This window comes from Salmo salar, chromosome ssa17, assembly GCF_905237065.1.
Source record: "Salmo salar chromosome ssa17, Ssal_v3.1, whole genome shotgun sequence".
Taxonomy (NCBI): domain Eukaryota; kingdom Metazoa; phylum Chordata; class Actinopteri; order Salmoniformes; family Salmonidae; genus Salmo; species Salmo salar.
In genome coordinates this window covers 14,094,392-14,112,499 of record NC_059458.1, presented here as the reverse complement: position 1 = coordinate 14,112,499, position 18,108 = coordinate 14,094,392, and the positions used below count along the sequence as shown (strand labels likewise).

Sequence of the window (18,108 nt, the reverse complement as noted above, 5' to 3'; positions counted from 1 at the left end):
ATTTGGTGTGACCACCATTTGTCTCATGCAGTGCGACACATCTCCTTTGCATAGAGTTGTTGATTATGGCCTGTGGAATGTTGTCCCACTGCACTTCAATTGCTATGCGAAGTTTCTGGATATTGGCAGGAACTGGAACACGCTGTTGAACACGTCGACCCAGAGCATCCCAAACATGCTCATTGGGTGACATGTCTGGTGAGTTTTCAGGTCATGGAAGAACTGGGACATTTTTAGCTTCCAAGAATCCTTGTTACATGGGGCCGTGCATTATCATGCTGAAACATGAGGTGATATCAGTGGATGAATGGCACGACAGTGGGCATCATGATCTCATCACAGTATCTCTGTGCATTCAAATTGCCATTGATAAATGCAATTGTGTTCATTGTCCTTAGTTTATGCCTGCCCATACCATAACCCCACCATGGGGCCCTCTGTTCACAATGTAGACATCAGCAAAACCGTCAGGTGGATGTATTATCTTGGCAAACTCGAAAATGCTCAATAACAGGGATGTAAACAAATTTGTGCACAACATTTTAGAGAAATACGCTTTTTGTGGTCTTTTATTTCTGCTCATGAAACATGGGACCAACACTTTACATGTTGCGTTTATATTTTTGTTCAGTGTATTATCACAATCATACTTTCAATTGTAACTCACCAACATCATCATCATCCTCATCAATTCATTATCAGAACCATCCTTTCAATCTTAACTCACCAACATCATCATCATCATAATTCACAACCGTCAATTAAAGGGGGGCGGAACAAGTACAGTCTCGTATTCTATTGGCTGGAGTACATTGTCCATCACCGTTCTGCGTTGTACGTACTTTCTCTGGGTGTCTGATTACATTGGAAATCACATGACCTCTATATCAACACACAGACGCCGTCATCGTCTAATGCAGCGACGCTTGGAAGCAAAGGTGAGAGTGTGCTGCCTTTGCACTTTATCCCTGATGTTTCTAGCTGTAGCCAGCGACATGGTTTTACATTTGAAGTTGACAACGGACAAAGGGATTCCTTTGATATTAGAAATTGATTAGCTAACTTCCTGACGTTATGTCAAAAGGACGGATGGTCAACAACAACAACAGCTGCATAAAAAAAATAGGCCTACCGTTTGCTATCTAACGTTAGCCGGCTAAACCATCAAGATTATCTCATCGCATTCACCGTCTTTTGTGTCTCGATGTCTTGACCGTAAATGTCCTATTTGTGGATATGACTGACATGTCCTCAATCGAGTCGTTTCTATTCTAGAAGTTGCGAGTGGTTTCTAGTTCTAGGATGGTAGTTAGCAACTGTAGCCCTAGCATGCTTTGTGGTCGTTGGCTAACGTTAACTAGCTATTTAGCCAAGTAGTTAACGTTAGCTAGCAAGCTGTTTTTTCTTCATCCATTTTGAACTTTGAAGCCGTGCCAACAACACGTTTGGGAGGCTAGCTTGACTAGCTAGCCCCAGACAGTGTGGCTTTGAGATCATGCTTATATGGCCATGGGTATTGCTAACGGTAGATAGCTAGCTGACAAGCTCATTCGACATCTGGTCAGCAAAAATAAACGTGAACTCTTTCTTGGAAACTGCCAGACATTTTGAAAGGTCGGTTGGGTCATTTGGGTAGCCTTTTAGTTACAGTAGTCAGCTAACGTTACCTAACAATAGCTTCATGGCTAACTTGCAATTCATGACTGAGATGCTAAGGTGCCACTTGTTTTGCTCAACTGTTGCATTTTAATTAGACTTGTCTTGTTCTCTCTAGCTATGCAAAGGTACCTAACTATAGTTTATTGCAGCAAATCTGGTAGATGGAGAAGGAAAAATAACAGTCCTAGACTGGTAGAGAAAAAACAGCTAAAGCCTCCATGGCCTTGTCTCAGTCAGGAAGAGCAGCCAAACCATATTCTCAAAACAAAATGTGTTTTTGAAAAAAAATGGTAACTTCTGTGGCTGAATTTAAAATTCACTCTTCCAGCTTTGCAGAGCTTGACTGACTGTGTTACTATTGTGCAAATAAATATTAACAGTAGAGAAGCAAGTTTTATCTTGTGTGCAGATTATCAGCCTTACCTAGGCCTCTGCCACATCTTAAATACAAGCAACAGAGCTTGACCTGTTATCAAATCAACTTTCCTCGTGTACACTCTGCATTCCTGATGGTTAAGTTTAGCACCACCCATGCCTCATGAGTGTGATTGAGAGAAGCCACAATCGCGCTGGGCTAAATTAGGAGCATAACTATAAAAATATAATTCATGAAAATAATATTTCTAAGCCACAACTGTGGGCTATCAAAGGTGATTGCCTAGGTGCAATAAAAATAAACATTTGTGAAGTTTACTGTTAGGAACCTTTCTCAAACAGTTGAGTAGGGGTTGGGGCTTTGTAAGGAGATGGACAGGTTTCTTCTCTCTGGTTCTCCTATCCCCATATGAGTGCTGTGATCCATGTAAACCAGAGGAATGCACCTTTTTTAATAAATTACCCTGCAGTGACTCTCGTGTGACGCAAGGCCTGACCTGGCATGCACAGCCCCCCTGCTGCTCTCTCATTCCACAGGAAATGTCACCATCAAATGGCTGTGACTGTGTGTACCAAATGGCACCCTAATGCCTATGTAGTGCACTGACTAGGGTGCCATTTGGGATGCAAAAACAGTGATCCAAGGACAGGTGTGGGGGTTAGGTGCCAAGAAGCTTCTGAACAGTTTGACTGTCTGTCTTGTACACCGTCAGACTTCTGCTGCCTCAGCAAACAGCCGACCCCTTCTCCTGACGGTTGGGTTCTTATCAGATTGGGAGATTCCCTGACTCTTCAGTCTGGTGTTTACGATTGTAGTTTCTAAACGCAGCTAGGTCAATCTCGTCTTATCTTGTTGTTAAATCACGTTTAGCCTAGCCTAAGGGTTGGGTGGACCCAGCACCGAAGGTTTTAGCAATATGTAAGGTTGGGTCAGGACATTGAAGTCCTATTGAGTTATGTATATTGAATGAGTACTGATATGGAGTACTGGAGACCAATGGTTCCCACTTTATTTATTTTTATTTTAAGTAACTCAGTAAGGTTTTCAACTTACTCTTAAAGGTTGTAATAGGAGAATGCACAAAGTGCAATTTCGAAATTGGGTAGTGCGTAATCCGTTTTCCTCTTGTCATTGCATACACTTAATATGTTGTGAAATCTGTTTTGTTAATGTATTGTAATGTTTTTAAAAATGAATAACTGCTGCCTCCCGAGTGACGGTGGTCTAAGGCAGTGCTCGAGGTGTCACTACAGACCCGGGTTTGGTCCCGGGCTGTATCACAACCGGCCGTGCTCGGGAGTCCCGTAGGGCGGTGCACAATTGGCCCAGTGTCGTCTGGGTTAGGGGAGGGTTTGGCCAGGGCGGCTTGACTTGGCTCATCGCGCTCTAGCGACTCCTTGTGGTGGCCCGGACGCCTGCAGGCTGACCTCGGTCGTCAGGTGAACGGTGTTAACTCCGACACATTGGTGTGGCTGGCTTCCGGGTTAAGCGGGTGGGTTAAGAAGTGTGTTTTGGTGGGCCTTCACCTCTCAGCCCGTTGGAGTTGCAGCGATGGGACGAGAGAAACTGGGGGGGGGGAAGTATAACTGCCTTAATTTTGCTGGACTCCAGGAAGAGTAGCTGCTGCTAATGGGGATCCATAATAAATACAAATACCATAGAGCTATTTTATAGCTTGTCAGAAATGTTCAGATCAACTAGCCCATGTCAACTGTTTTTTTTAAACATTTTTAGCTAGGTTGTAATGTTTGTCACTCAAATATCAAATGAACACACATTAGACAAGGCAACATGTGTGGAATTGCAAGAAAATTAGCTTAAACTGCAAAATGTATTAGCCGCCAACAAGGGATGTGAACAGTTTGTCATGACCAGTGCTTGTGCCCATAGAAATGCGCGCGCACGTCTATGGTGGACACGAGATGTTCAATGCTGGAAGGGGGGCCTGAGTGGAAAACGTTTGGGAACCCTTGCTGTAGCCTTCATCAGTCTAGTGCTTGTGGACTATGTCTAAGCCTATGTCTAAGAAGTACTCCACTTCTTTGTAAAATGTTTGCTTACATTTTGTCTTACATCATGGCTTTTCTAATATCTTTCCACAGCCAATCAGTGATGGATCCTGTTGGATTTGGTATTACTAACATCTTGGTTTTTCCACAGCCAATCAGTGATGGATTCCAAGCCTCGTCGGCTGCCCTTTACGGTGTCCAGCGCCACGTCGTCTTATTCTTCATCCTCTTCCCCTTCCTCCCTGGGATCCAGCAGGCTCTATGGAAGATCCAGTGTCCTGAACAGTGATCGACTCTCCAGGGTCACGCCCCTTAAACCTGACCTCGACCACCAGGTACTGAATACCGAGGGAGAAAGTGGCAGGTTACATACATTTGCTGACCCTAAATGTCATTTCGTATTCCTAAAATTCTGCCGGGTTAACAATAAGAACACTTCAAATATGTTTATAAACAAAGGAAGGATAAGGCTAGGCAGTTGGGACAAGTTTAGCCTGTTCATGAAAACCAATGTTCTCTTTAAAATAAATGCAGTCGACTGGATCATTATTTTCTCCCCCCAAGAATCAGGCTTTCTTTGCTGCCATCTGACTGTCTGTTGCTCTGCCTCTTGGTTCCAGTCCTCTTCTCTATTTGGCTAGCTAGCCATGTTCAGAAGCAGAGAAGGTATCTGTGTACTTTAGCTGGGGCTTTTTATAGGCCAGCCTAGATTCCTGCCAGTGTTTTTTTTTTTTTCTTCAGCCTGCCTGTCCTGTCAAGGACTGTGCCATTAGATAAAGTTACTACTGGGCTATCTGTCTATTTGACTACTCTTCCAGAAGAGTCCTGGGCCCGGCTCAAATGCACAATAAACAAGTGCCTTAATTGACACGTTTGCAAACATCTTTAAGTAGAATTACAGAAGGCTGTGAACATTTTGGAGTACTTTTGAATGCATTTGATATTCTGAAAAAAGATCAATGACATTATGTGAAATATTATGCCATTTATCATTATCTAGCTAGCATGCAAGAATGTAGAAATAATTGGTACAAGGATATTTAGACAAATGCTTTGCAGTGTTTCCTCTATTAATTTAGCAGTGTTAGCCTCCGCAGCTAAATCGTTACCTTAACTCCAAAAAATAGGAGCACCTATTGATTTTGAGTTGCTCTGCTAGTTTAAGAACACGGCAGAAGCCATGGCAAAATGTGTAGAATTGCAAGAAATTAGCTTTAAAAATAACAAATGTATCTCGGGCCCCATGTCAATGTGTAGAATGGTGAGAAAATTACTTTGTGTATATAATTTATACATATTTTTTTTTACAGCTAAATTGTCTTTGAGAGGGCCTTTAACATTTTTGGTCTTATGCCATTGCCCACTACAATGCTAACTTTGCCATCGCTGCTGAAGTAACTCCTAGGGGAAACACTGTGCTTTGATATGATCTGTTTTCCCACTCTTTTCCTGTTTGTGGTGATCTTGGATTTGTACCATGTCAGTTACCATACATTTCTCCATGTATTGACTTGCGCTGACCCCCTGTGTTTTCACGCTCCTGGTGTCTCAGAGCTCTCGGTTCCTCAGCTCAACCAGGAACTACAGTAGCTCTGACAGCCGCCACTCCAGCTGGAAATCCCCTCTGACTACCTCCTCCGTCTCCTACGATCGCTCCTGGGCTGAGTCCTCACTGAGCAGCCGCAGCAAACTGGTAAACTCACCATAGAACGGGATCTTGTTCATTAGGGCACGAAGCTAATATATGGAATTGTTTTAACATGGTCATACCGTGAATCATTTAGCTATTTGATTTAGAATTTTAGGACCCCTTTAGATATCAATAAAAAAAATATATATATTGGCTAAAATATAGAATTTGGCCTATACTATTATATTCAAACAAATTTGAATAAAACATTTTTATAAATTGCAAAAGACAGTCAAAATAATTTATCATAAGGATTAAGGTTTTGAAGTGCCTGTCCTATATCTAGGAGATATAAAAGTTTTTATATATATAAATATTTTTTTACATTTTAACCTATATTTAACCCTTTACCTTCAGATAAGTCTTGTGGCACTCATGGGGGTCGTAAAGCGAAACTGAGAACACCATCGTTTGAGTCTCCCTTAGTTTGGACGCTATGTTTAGTGAGAAGACCGATTTAAAAAAAAATTAAAAAAAATAAAAAAAAAAATAATTATTATATATATATATATATATATATATTTATATTATATATATATTATATTAAACCATTTTTTTTTTTTCAGGATGTCTCATGGTCTGACCAACACCGCTGTAGCTCTTCCACCACAGATGCGGAAGGGCGACCTAGGCGGATGTGGTGGATTGAGATGCAGCCCATGCTATCGCCATCTTAAACTGACAGATTTTGATTTATTTTAAATTGTTACTTAGATTACACGTGCGTCAATAGACTTAAGGATTAAACAGTTTGCCTTTTTTAGGTTTTGATAGTGATATTACTGATGCGCAGTGCCACGTTTCAAGTTCAAAGTGCCGTTCAAGCCCATTTTGATTAATGTGATGTTATTCTGTGGGTTGTTTTATCAGACTGATTCAGAGCGACGACTGGGGACGTACTCGGGACTTCTCAGCAACACAACTGATGATGGGGATACCAAAAGGGCCAAACTGTCCTATAGCAACAGAGCTGCATATACAAGAAGCCCCTCCTCCTCTGTGACTGGCTCGTCCTACTCCAGCAGTGTCCTCAACAGAGACTCTGGTATCTGACCCCTGGTTCAAGAGTTAAAATGTTTTCAGTCTCTTTCATTGAGCCCTTTTTTTAATGTATGAAAATACCTGTCAAATGTTTTTTTTAAGTGAACTTTTCCTTTAAGTATACCGCTGTCAGTTTCCATACACTTGATGAGCGCAGGTCTTGTGATAATCATGCATAAAATCATTATCGTTGCTTTGAGTGAGAATAATGATATTAAATCTTCTGTTAAACTTATGACATTGATTAAGCATCTTAATGATTCTTAAATCCTTTGTGGTTCAGCCAACTTATCTTTTCTATCATGCAGCTGAATAACAAACTGGCACCTTGTGTTTAGATTCGTCGTCGTGGAAGTCGTACCGGCCTCTGTCCAGGTCGTCCTCCTCCTCCTCTTCTTCCTCCTCCTCTTCTTCCTCAGAGCCCCTGTGGTCCAGAAGGGAGCTGGAGAAGAGGACTGAGGGGAGGAGTCTGTCCAGTGTGGCTGACACCAGCTATAGGAGCTCTGGACTCAGCTCATCCCTGTGTACGTTCTTACACACACACAGTGACTCGTTTGTGTGCGTTGACTTACAAATCTATTGACACATTTACACACACGTTCAATCATAAAACTGAAACCACTATATACTCGCACGCAAACATAATACTGACACGCATGCAACCGCTAATCTGGACGTGTTTGTTTTAGACTGGCCAGACCGTGTGACCTCCACCTATGCCCAGGGGGCACGGCCCAAGGAGGCCCTCTACTCTTCCTCTAGCAGGGAGAGCAGCTCCCTCAGCCGCCACCTCTCTTCCACCTACCAGCGCTCCCCGCTGGCCCGGGACTCCACCACCTCCCGGACCACCGGCCGCTCCCTGACCGCCTCCACCCTCCGCACCACCAAGGAGCCCACTGAGAGCCCAGAGCCCACTCTAGGAGTCTCCGTCTCCTCTCGCCCCTCCTCTTGGTACACAACCCCCTCAGCAAGACGGGAGGCCCGGGACTCCAGCCCCCCTCCCTCTGCGCCAACCGCCACCCCCAGGACAACCCCGGAGGGTGGCGAGGCATCCGATGGACGTCGCTCCACCCGCCGTCTCCTCTCCCGCCTCTTCTCTCGGCGCTCCAGCCAGGACTCCAGCGGCTCCAGCTCTGGCTCCGCCTCCCGCTCCTTCGACTCGGCCGAGGACAGCCCTGTCTTTGGAGGAGAAGGCCCCAGCCACGCCCCCGTGGCTACCAGTGAGGAGAGCGTCCGACCCGTGAGCGTGGAACCTGTTCCCAGAGGCTCTGACGCGGCCCAGGCCTTTGCCTTCCTGAGGCATCACAGACAGGGCCTGTCCCCGGTCCAGGAGGGCCAGCCCCAGCGTGCCCCGGAGCCCCTGGAGGCCTGGAGAGGTGTTGGAAGTAGTAGTAGTACTTCAGGTTCCTCCTGGCTGTCGTCTTCCATCCAGACCCGCTGCACTCCTCTCTTCTCCCGCCGTAGAAGAGAAGGACGGGATGAAAGCGCTCGCCTGGCGTCCGGCGCCGACCAGGATTACCGTGGTACCCAGTTCCCCCTCAGGAGGAGAGACACCCCCGAGGCCAAGGCTGACGAAGATGATGAGGAGGAAGATGAAGAGGAAGTTGCAGCGGCAGCCTCGGGGGCAGTGGGCGCTAGCGCCGCCCTACAGGAGGAGTTGAGAGACATGGCGGGGAGTAGTCAGCGTTTGGCGAGGTTCATGAGCAACCCGCTGTTCCGCGTCCACGACAACGTCATGATCGCCGTGGACATGACGGGTGCCGCCAGGAGCCAACCGGAGGGCCAGGAGAAGCCCACCTCCTCCAGAGACCCGGAGAGACTGAGGAAGATCCAGGAGAGGTGGGGATGCTGACTGGGGAGTGGGCTGAACCTGCATGCTTATTGTGTCCCACCCCCTGTTGTACATAGCACTGTCCATGTGTTGTCCATCGTCTATATTATGGCCACGCTCCTCTTGTCATTCAAATGCCTCTTTTGGATGGACCAATGCTTTCATTATTTTACTCAGTTGTTTTTCTCTGATTTGAATGGTTGATATCTGTAAATAAACCTTTCTTTCGCTCCCCTGTAGCCTGCTGTTGGAGGACTCTGACGAGGAGGAAGGGGACCTGTGTCGTATTTGCCAAATGGGTGAGGAGTCTCCCTCCAACCCTCTGATCGAGCCCTGCCGCTGCACAGGCAGCCTGCAGTATGTTCACCAGGACTGCATCAAGAAGTGGCTGCGCTCCAAAATCAGCTCAGGTAAGACTTATTTTCCTCTCTGACCTCAACAAATGATTTCTTCCCCTCGGTGTATTATGCATTTATCGCACATCCTTGCCGTCTTTCACTCTTGTCCAGGCACTAATCTGGATGCCATCACCACGTGTGAGCTATGTAAAGAAAAGCTGCACCTGAACATTGAGAACTTTGACATCAACGAGCTACACAGGACACATGAGAAGGTAACCCCAGACAGTCCTCTCCTAGTCAGCCACGATCTAACTGTTAAGACTGTGAAATGGGGAAATGCTCTGTTGAGAATCTCTCCTGTGCTGCTCAATCAGCTGTAGAATATCAGAATGGGACACTAAAGACGACTGTTCTGTAAAACGTTTAACCTCCTAGGACCCAGTCCTAACTTGAGCTTAACGCATATCTGCAGTCTAAGTGACCGCATCCTTCCTTTCTTTCCCTTCCTGTCCAGTCTGAGTACGAGTTCATCAGTTGTGGCCTTTACCTGGTGGTGTTGCTTCACCTGTGTGAGCAGAGGTTCTCTGATGTGCTAGGAGCTGCCAACGACGCCGGGGTAAGAACCCACCCCTACAGTCGACACCATGCAAAACAAATTCTAAACCTCAGTCAGTTACACTGGGGGCAGAGAAGTCATTTTGAATGTTAAGCCCAAGGTTCTTCTTTGGCCGCATAATTCACTTACTATTGTATTGGGGGGGGGGATACTGAATTCAAATGTAGTAGGATTCAGTGTTTAAAAAAAACAAAACATTTTCCCCTTCTTTCGCTCAGTTTTTCAACCTGGCGAGAACCCTTCATGAACACATGGACAATCTTGAAAGTACGTTCTTGATACATTTCTCCCCAATGCTGTGTACACGTTTTAGTAACTTGATATGAGGCTGTTAGTCAAACTACCCCCGCCACTCTTAATGAATTGATGGGTAAGTATTTGATTATATTGACCTCTGATGTTAAAGGCCCATACGTGTGAAAGTACAAATGCATTTCCACACGTAGCATGATGAGCTCTGCACATATTTTTGTTGCCCAGCAACACTGCTGTGAATAATTACCCGTCAGTTAGCTATGCACAAGGTCCTCTCAGTAGAGGTTATTAGATGGTTTGATATCATGGTGTGCATTGCAGTATTCATCACTGACAATTAAATGGTCTTACTATTTTACTTTTTGAATGCGTTCTAAACTAAAAGCTACTTTTTACAGCTGTTTATTCAAAAATAAATCATGAAATTGACTGCTAATAAACTAGTGTCCGATTTTGACTGATCATTTTTCCCTCCGCTGCAGGCTCTTATGGGGAATCGGACGAAGAGGTGGTTGATACCCGGCCGTCAATCGATTTCTGTGACCTCGATGAAGACCTGGAAGAGGAGTACAATTGACCGAAAGAAAGAGCAAAGGGAATATGGAAAAATAGATTGGGGGGGGGGGCAAGCAGAAGAATTGAAGGAGTTACCTGCCAGAGCTCTGTTTCAGCTCATGTGATTTTACTGAGTGCAATGGCTTGTGAGATTTGTTTTAATGCCAAGTAGCTGGGAAGTCACTCCTGATGTAGAGGTAACGATGTCATAGATATGCAGACTGACTTTGAAGTGAACCGAGGTGAGGAAACGCTTTATTACCCCCCCCCCTGTTAATTTCCCCTTTCTTTAGGTCTCCAGATTTGAGTGTGCTTTATTTCTGTTAAAATGCAAGATGTCTTTTTGAACCACGAGTGCTTTAAATGTTTACTGATCTACAAAAGCAGATCCGGCCACCGTGGTGAGATATTGTGTTAAAAAAAAAAAAAATGTATATCCTGAACAGGACACTGGTTCATTAGTTTAGCGGGTTGGGAGAAAGGAAAGGGCTGTTTAGGGAAGAATAAGTGGCAAATTATTCCCTTTACTGTTTCTTTTCCTTTTTGAAGTTTTTCAAAAAGTGATTTGAAAGTGACAACTTTACTTTTTACAGCTGAATAATTGACAGTTTGTTCTGTTTTCAATGTCTGCGGTATGAAAATGCTAAACTTGTTTTCATTTAATTATTGCAATAAAGTTTTGAATGCACATGTTTGCAGGCAACATTTCATTCAACAAAACTGAACAAGGACAATGAAGTTAATATAGGAAGTAGGGTTAAAAATCTGTTCATGTGTAAGCTATTTCAACAACTGTTGCTCAAAAACCTTTATGGTTTAAAAAGTAGACCGGGAGATTCTCAATTGAGGTAAACTCCACCCTCTTCTCTGTGACTCGGTAAGTGGTCGCCATATGTAGAAGTGGCAATTCGTTAATGGAGGAATTTGCTCCTCGATAGCCGCCTCTAGCGTGTATCCAACTGAGAAGAGTTTTGTAATCTGCCTCACCCCCTTCAGAATTAAAAAAAAAAAAAAAATGTAAGGCTAAAAACATGTTTAAACGCTACACTAGTCATCTTTATAAAAATGTCTGGCACAACTAGCTAAATTTGTGTTTACCACTTTATACATTTTGGGATTCCTCCTGTAAATGTAATTTGCATGTGCTAGTGGTGTTGTCTCATTTCATTAAAGTGCATTTGTTTCCTGGACCCGGTAGTTGAGCAAAATCAATCTCCCATAAACTTTTTTTTTTTTTGTGAAGTGTTATTGGCAAGATTTGAAGCTGTGACCTGGTCCCTTTCCCAGTGCCTTGTCCGCTGCACTAGGGGTGTGAACGCAGATTGTGCCGTCAACAGATTTGAAGCTGTTCAAAGTCAGGTTAGAAGATTGGATGTAATTTGTTTATAATGTTCGGTACGGTTGAAAACAAGTCACATTTGGGATTTGAACAAGTAACTTTGCAGTTCACAACCTGTATGTAATGCCCTCCAACCTGTATGTAATGCCCTCCAACCTGTATGTAATGCCCTCCAACCGTAAGCCTTTTATTTTTTCTACATCTGTATACTCTGCCCACTGAGCTTTCATCCAACCAATCACATTAGTTCAGTCTAAGTCAGAGCTTCCCTCATCACAAGGTCGTGTTCCTCTGCTCAGGTGTTGTGGATGCATACCAGATCTTACATGCCTGGATAGGGTTTTTACGTATCGGCTAACCACATGCTCTAGCAGTCTGGTGCCCGGCTACACAGTTGATGTGGCACGGAACGATTGGTTAACGCATGCAATGTCTGAGCAGGGGAACGCAACCCTTGATTGAGGCAGGGATTCAATCCAAGTTGTAGAGCAGCTCTGTAGCGCCTTGAATTAGGGAAGCTCCTTTGCAGAATTCCAGAGCTTTCTTAATTATTCCTTTCTCGATTCCTTATGTCCTTGCCTCCAAACAAAGTTCATACAAGTTATTGTGGTAGGTCAGTGATATCCACGTCTGACATCTATTCATTTCCTCAACAACAAAAATAACAGGACTCAGCCCTTAAAGACAAACCTATTTTAGTGGAAGACCATTTCTATTACTGTATTTGACCAGAGTGGAGTGGATGGTCTGCTTGGGACCAAAATGTAGATATGAAGATACTGTTGAACATTTTGGCAATGGTAATCGTAGTCAACAAGCATTGTTGCAAGGCAGATCCAAATAAAGTCTAGAGGAATGTCCAGTTTATCGACATTCACAAGATTCAAAAAACATCTTTGGTTTAGATTCTCCATAATAAAATTGAAAAAAAGACAATTTAAATATTTACAAAGCATTTACAGCAGCTGCGTGTGCAGTTTGAGGCCTCAGCAAGTAGCGACCTTTGAAAACACAAACCCCAAATGAACACCCCTAAAACGTCAACTCCCAAACAAGACAACTATTGTGCTTGAACGTGGCAGAAACAACTGCTAAGGCATTATTCACGATAAAACGTTTCAATTTAAAGTGCAAACGTTCTCAGTAGTTTGAGCGCATAGGAGAGGAAGGTTGTAGTCATAATGACAAAGAGAATGCACCTAAGGCATTTACAGTTGGAATGAATTGCATGTAGTTCAAATGGGAATGCATGCCACTATCCAAATTGTCTAAGGATGTCTGTGTTGGACTGCATTAGCTAGAGTGCCTGTATTAGACCTTAAATTACTTAAAAAATGATGAAAATATGGCATGCTAATAAAGATTATAGTTCTGTTCATGAAAGTGCCATGATGCGGTTGTTTCGTCTTTCGTCAATGACCATCGGTGAAAAGGACGTCTTCCTCCATTACAAAATAATCACAAACAAAGAGTGAAAACAGAGAAAAACATCAGTGCTTACGAGAAGGAAAAATACCCTGGCAACAAGCATCATGTACCCAGTGACTTTTTTGTCAACACAAAGTCCATCAACACTGCAGCAACTGTTCAATGTGGCAGCTCTTTCTCTAAAATAATCATTACAAAGTTAATTAAAACATTATTAGGTTAAAAAAAAACTACTAAAATGCTAGTTTGGGGATTTTCAAAATCCTTTTGCCAATATTTACAATGTCACAGAAAATGCTAAAAAAGCCTGCTTGGGAATTTATACAAATAAATAAAGTTGTCTTTTAAAATGAAAAGGCAGCCGGGTTTCAGTTTGCTGCATAATAATATTTCCATACTGAATAATGTAGGCAAATAACTGCTTCTTTAAGCTGCATAGTTAGACGTTAAGACAAGTCTCACTCTGCATCTATAATACTAGTGCTGTCAGCATCATCAATGGTTCTCCTGTAGCGCACGGTGGAGTTGAATCTGGCCCTGCTCTTCTTATAAACCACGAAGCCGATGGCCGCCAGGAGGGCGGTGAGGACGACCAGGAAGAAGACCAGAGCCACCGGGACGTTCCCTGACCCTGGAGACAACACAGCCAGTCAGAAACACATCTCCAAACTGGCCAAGAAAGTCCCTGTTTCAAGCACATCAATGTTTACAAATATATAATGACCATAACCATTGCGAAGCCGGGGAAATCTATGAGCCATATACAATCAACTCGTGTTACATGCATTAGCTTGGAGCGGTCACCAGAGCATGCTGCTATCCACATAGTAAAAACAAGTATGGATGAGTTGGGACTGGTGAACCATTGCACTTTAGTACTCACGTGCTGGTACTTTGCAGACGATGCGGCTGTGGCTGTCCTTGCAGCTGACTCTGTTCCAGATGCCTCCGTCTGCAGACACCATGACAGCACAGGAGTTCTGCTGGGTCGCTGTCTTCACCCCACTAGCAGAACCCTTGGTCTCCCAGTTAGAGAAGGCCAGAGAGGAACCGTCCACCCAGCCCACTGGCTGACCTGGAAGACAGAGGAAACATAGACGCATTACTGATTCTATTCTGAGTTCAAATAGACTACTTTATTTGAGTATAATATACTGTATTGGCATGTAGAATTTTTATGTATTTTAAAGTGCCTGACTTTCCAAATGAAGTGCACACAGAACTTCCTAGGATGGAGCATACTGTCCAATATATATATCATGTCTAATAACATCCGTATACAGTAATAAGTAACAAGCCTATCCTATTGTACTGGTCAGGTCAGTTTACCTTGTTTGTCCAGGTCCATGCCGAGCCACACCCTACTGGTGATGAGAGGGTTGTCTGCCATGTAGCCAGAGACAAAGTCATTCTCCTCTTTGGTCATTATGGTCAGAAGCTGTGCATCTGTCAATCAAAGGCAAAAAGGAGGCATACATGCACTGTATGTAAGTAAGAAACCACCTGATTTGATCATGGTGTACTAATTAAGCAATAAGGCCTGAGGGGGTGTGGTATATGGCCAATCTACCACGGCTAAGGGCTGTTCTTATGCACGACACAAAGCAGAGTGCCTGGATGTAGCCCTTAGCCGTGGTATATTAGCCATGTACTACAAACCCCCAAGGTGCCTTATTGCTATTATAAACTGGTTACCAATGTAATTAGAATAATCATTTGGAGGGTGCTTATATTTGTCCTGTTACACACAGGTCGATAATGGAAATGTGTTTTTTTGTTGTTGCATATCCCAACTCCCCCTGAGACCCGCAGGGAGTAGGGTAATGGCCTGGGTCGCCATTGTACAGCACTACTGGAGCAATTAGGGCGAAGTACCTTGCTCAAGGGCACAGCGACAGATATGATTTCATATTTATTTTACCTTGTCAGCTCCGGTTTTGGAACCTGCAACCTTTCAGTTACTGGTCCAATGCTCTAACCTCGAAGGCTACCTGCCGCTCCAACAGTAAAAAGTCATTTGTCATACCCTTGGTATACTGTAAGGACTGATATACCACAACTGTCAGCCAATCAGCATTCAGGGCTCGAGCCACCCAGTTTATAATATCTGATATACCACAGCTTTCAGATAATCAGCATCCAGGGACCAAACTACCCGGTTTATAAGAGTAAATATGAAATACTTGTATTTAATCAGGTTGGTTATAGGGAAACCCTTCTCTTACCATAACAACCTAACCCAAGACGCTGCAATAATGCAATGTTCAACGCAACTTATATACAATAACACAGAAATATATACGTGTCAAATAGGAGAGATAGTGGGTGACTTACCAAGCCTTTCACAGATGCTCTTGGCATCCTCCATGCTGTACACAGAGTAGTTATAGAAGGTCATGTCAAAAGCATAGCAGTGGTCCTGGTGCTCAACCCACTTAGACGAGCCACTGTTCTGAGGGCAGTTGTTGGCCAGCTGGGGAGCTGCGAGGTTCGATCCTGATTCAGACAAACAAACACAGATGACATCAGAGGGATTTATTTTATGGGATCTTAAAAGATTGGTGTGTATACTATGCAAAAAAAATCTGCTCAGATCGCTCATTGACATCAATGTCTTCTTTACACAAGAATTCAAGTTGTGTGTATAATAAATAAATACTAATAGGGTAGGTACTACGACTGTAGGACTGGGTCTTACTCTGAGTGGTGATGTAATACTAATAGGCTAGGTACTGAGACTGTAGGACTGAGTGGTGGTGGTGATGGTGTAATAGGCTAGGTACTAGCCTGGGTCTTACTCTGAGTGGGGGTGGTGATGGTAGTGATGTAATATGCTAGGTAATAGGACTGGGTCTTACTCTGAGTGGTGGTGGTGATGGTGTAATAGGCTAGGTACTCGGACTGGGTCTTACTCTGAGTGGGGGTGGTGATGCTAGTGATGTAATATGCTAGGTAATAGGATTGGGTCTTATTCTGAGTGGTGGTGGTGATGGTGGTGATGATGTAATAGACTAGGTAATATGACTGGGTCTTACTCTGAGTGGGGGTGGTGATGGTGGTGATGTAATAGGCTAGGTACTAGGACTGGGTCTTACTCTGAGTGGGGGTGGTGATGGTGATGTAATAGACTAGGTACTAGGACTGGGTCTTACTCTGAGTGGGGGTGGTGATGGTGATGTAATAGACTAGGTACTAGGACTGGGTCTTACTCTGAGTGGGGGTGGTGATGGTGATGTAATAGACTAGGTACTAGGACTGGGTCTTACTCTGAGTGGGGGTGGTGATGGTGGTGTAATAGACTAGGTACTAGGACTGGGTCTTACTCTGAGTGGGGGTGGTGATGGTGATGTAATAGACTAGGTACTAGGACTGGGTCTTACTCTGAGTGGGGGTGGTGATGATGTAATAGGCTAGGTACTAGGACTGGGTCTTACTCTGAGTGGTGATGGTGGTGGTGATGTACTAGGCTAGGTAATACGACTGGGTCTTACTCTGAGTGGTGATGATGGTGATGTAATAGGCTAGGTACTAGGACTGGGTCTTACTCTGAGTGGGGGTGGTGGTGAGGTAATAGGCAAGGTAATACGACGGGGTCTTACTCTGTGTGGGGGTGGTGGTGAGGTAATAGGCTAGGTAATAAGACTGGGCCTTACTCTGTGTGGGGGTGGTGGTGATGTAATAGGCTAGGTAATAAGACTGGGTCTTACTCTGAGTGGGGGTGGTGATGGTGATGTAATAGACTAGGTACTAGGACTGGGTCTTACTCTGAGTGGGGGTGGTGATGGTGATGTAATAGACTAGGTACTAGGACTGGGTCTTACTCTGAGTGGGGGTGGTGATGGTGAGGTAATAGGCTAGGTACTAGGACTGGGTCTTACTCTGAGTGGGGGTGGTGATGGTGATGTAATAGGCTAGGTACTAGGACTGGGTCTTACTCTGAGTGGGGGTGGTGATGGTGATGTAATAGACTAGGTACTAGGACTGGGTCTTACTCTGAGTGGGGGTGGTGATGGTGATGTAATAGAATAGGTACTAGGACTGGGTCTTACTCTGAGTGGGGGTGGTGATGGTGAGGTAATAGGCTAGGTACTAGGACTGGGTCTTACTCTGAGTGGGGGTGGTGATGGTGATGTAATAGACTAGGTAATAGGACTGGGTCTTACTCTGAGTGGGGGTGGTGATGGTGATGTAATAGGCTAGGTACTAGGACTGGGTCTTACTCTGAGTGGGGGTGGTGGTGATGTAATAGACTAGGTACTAGGACTGGGTCTTACTCTGAGTGGGGGTGGTGATGGTGAGGTAATAGGCTAGGTACTAGGACTGGGTCACTCTGAGTGGGGGTGGTGATGGTGAGGTAATAGGCTAGGTACTAGGACTGGGTCTTACTCTGAGTGGGGGTGGTGATGGTGATGTAATAGACTAGGTACTAGGACTGGGTCTTACTCTGAGTGGGGGTGGTGATGGTGATGTAATAGACTAGGTACTAGGACTGGGTCACTCTGAGTGGGGGTGGTAATGGTGAGGTAATAGGCTAGGTACTAGGACTGGGTCTTACTCTGAGTGGGGGTGGTAATGGTGAGGTAATAGGCTAGGTAATAGGACTGGGTCTTACTCTGAGTGGGGGTGGTGATGGTGATGTAATAGACTAGGTACTAGGACTGGGTCTTACTCTGAGTGGGGGTGGTGATGGTGATGTAATAGACTAGGTACTAGGACTGGGTCTTACTCTGAGTGGGGGTGGTGATGGTGATGTAATAGACTAGGTACTAGGACTGGGTCTTACTCTGAGTGGGGGTGGTAATGGTGATGTAATAGACTAGGTAATATGACTGGGTCTTACTCTGAGTGGGGGTGGTGATGGTGATGTAATAGACTAGGTACTAGGACTGGGTCTTACTCTGAGTGGGGGTGGTGATGGTGATGTAATAGACTAGGTACTAGGACTGGGTCTTACTCTGAGTGGGGGTG

General features: G+C 44.4%; 2 protein-coding genes across 4 annotated transcripts in view; one reads left to right on the top strand and one right to left on the bottom strand.

Moving 5' to 3' along the window:
• Positions 1–805: 805 nt before the first annotated feature.
• LOC106575163 (E3 ubiquitin-protein ligase MARCHF7) lies at positions 806–11,061 on the top strand. Of its 3 annotated transcripts, XM_014151415.2 has the most exons (11): positions 806–938; positions 4,196–4,379; positions 5,597–5,737; positions 6,605–6,779; positions 7,114–7,299; positions 7,465–8,614; positions 8,847–9,016; positions 9,116–9,219; positions 9,462–9,563; positions 9,782–9,830; positions 10,301–11,061. In XM_014151415.2, exons 2-11 carry the CDS (start codon positions 4,206–4,208, stop codon positions 10,393–10,395), a joined length of 2,346 nt encoding a protein of 781 aa, XP_014006890.1. In that variant the 5' UTR covers positions 806–938; positions 4,196–4,205; the 3' UTR covers positions 10,396–11,061. The 3 variants fall into 3 exon arrangements, with proteins under 3 accessions (XP_014006890.1, XP_045554807.1, XP_045554808.1); XM_045698851.1 differs by lacking the exon at positions 9,782–9,830; XM_045698852.1 differs by lacking the exons at positions 806–938; positions 9,782–9,830 and adding an exon at positions 1,227–1,614.
• Positions 11,062–12,390: 1,329 nt separating this feature from the next.
• LOC100380704 (lymphocyte antigen 75) overlaps positions 12,391–18,108 on the bottom strand; it is a 40,031-nt gene continuing 34,313 nt past the window's right edge. The window contains exons 32-35 of the mRNA XM_014151417.2: positions 15,475–15,636; positions 14,470–14,586; positions 14,024–14,215; positions 12,391–13,771 (exon numbers count right to left, since the gene is read on the bottom strand). Of these exons, the coding sequence (XP_014006892.2) occupies positions 13,599–13,771; positions 14,024–14,215; positions 14,470–14,586; positions 15,475–15,636 (644 nt within the window). The 3' untranslated portion in view covers positions 12,391–13,598. The remainder of the gene's footprint in view (positions 13,772–14,023; positions 14,216–14,469; positions 14,587–15,474; positions 15,637–18,108) is intronic.

Coding starts and splice junctions, on each gene's coding strand:
- LOC106575163 (XM_045698851.1), top strand. CDS start 4,206: ATGGATTCCAAGCCTCGTCGGCTGCCCTTTACGGTGTCCAGCGCCACG. Junction 5,738..6,604: donor TGAGCAGCCGCAGCAAACTG/GTAAACTCACCA, acceptor TTGTTTTATCAG/ACTGATTCAGAGCGACGACT. Junction 6,780..7,113: donor TGTCCTCAACAGAGACTCTG/GTATCTGACCCC, acceptor CCTTGTGTTTAG/ATTCGTCGTCGTGGAAGTCG.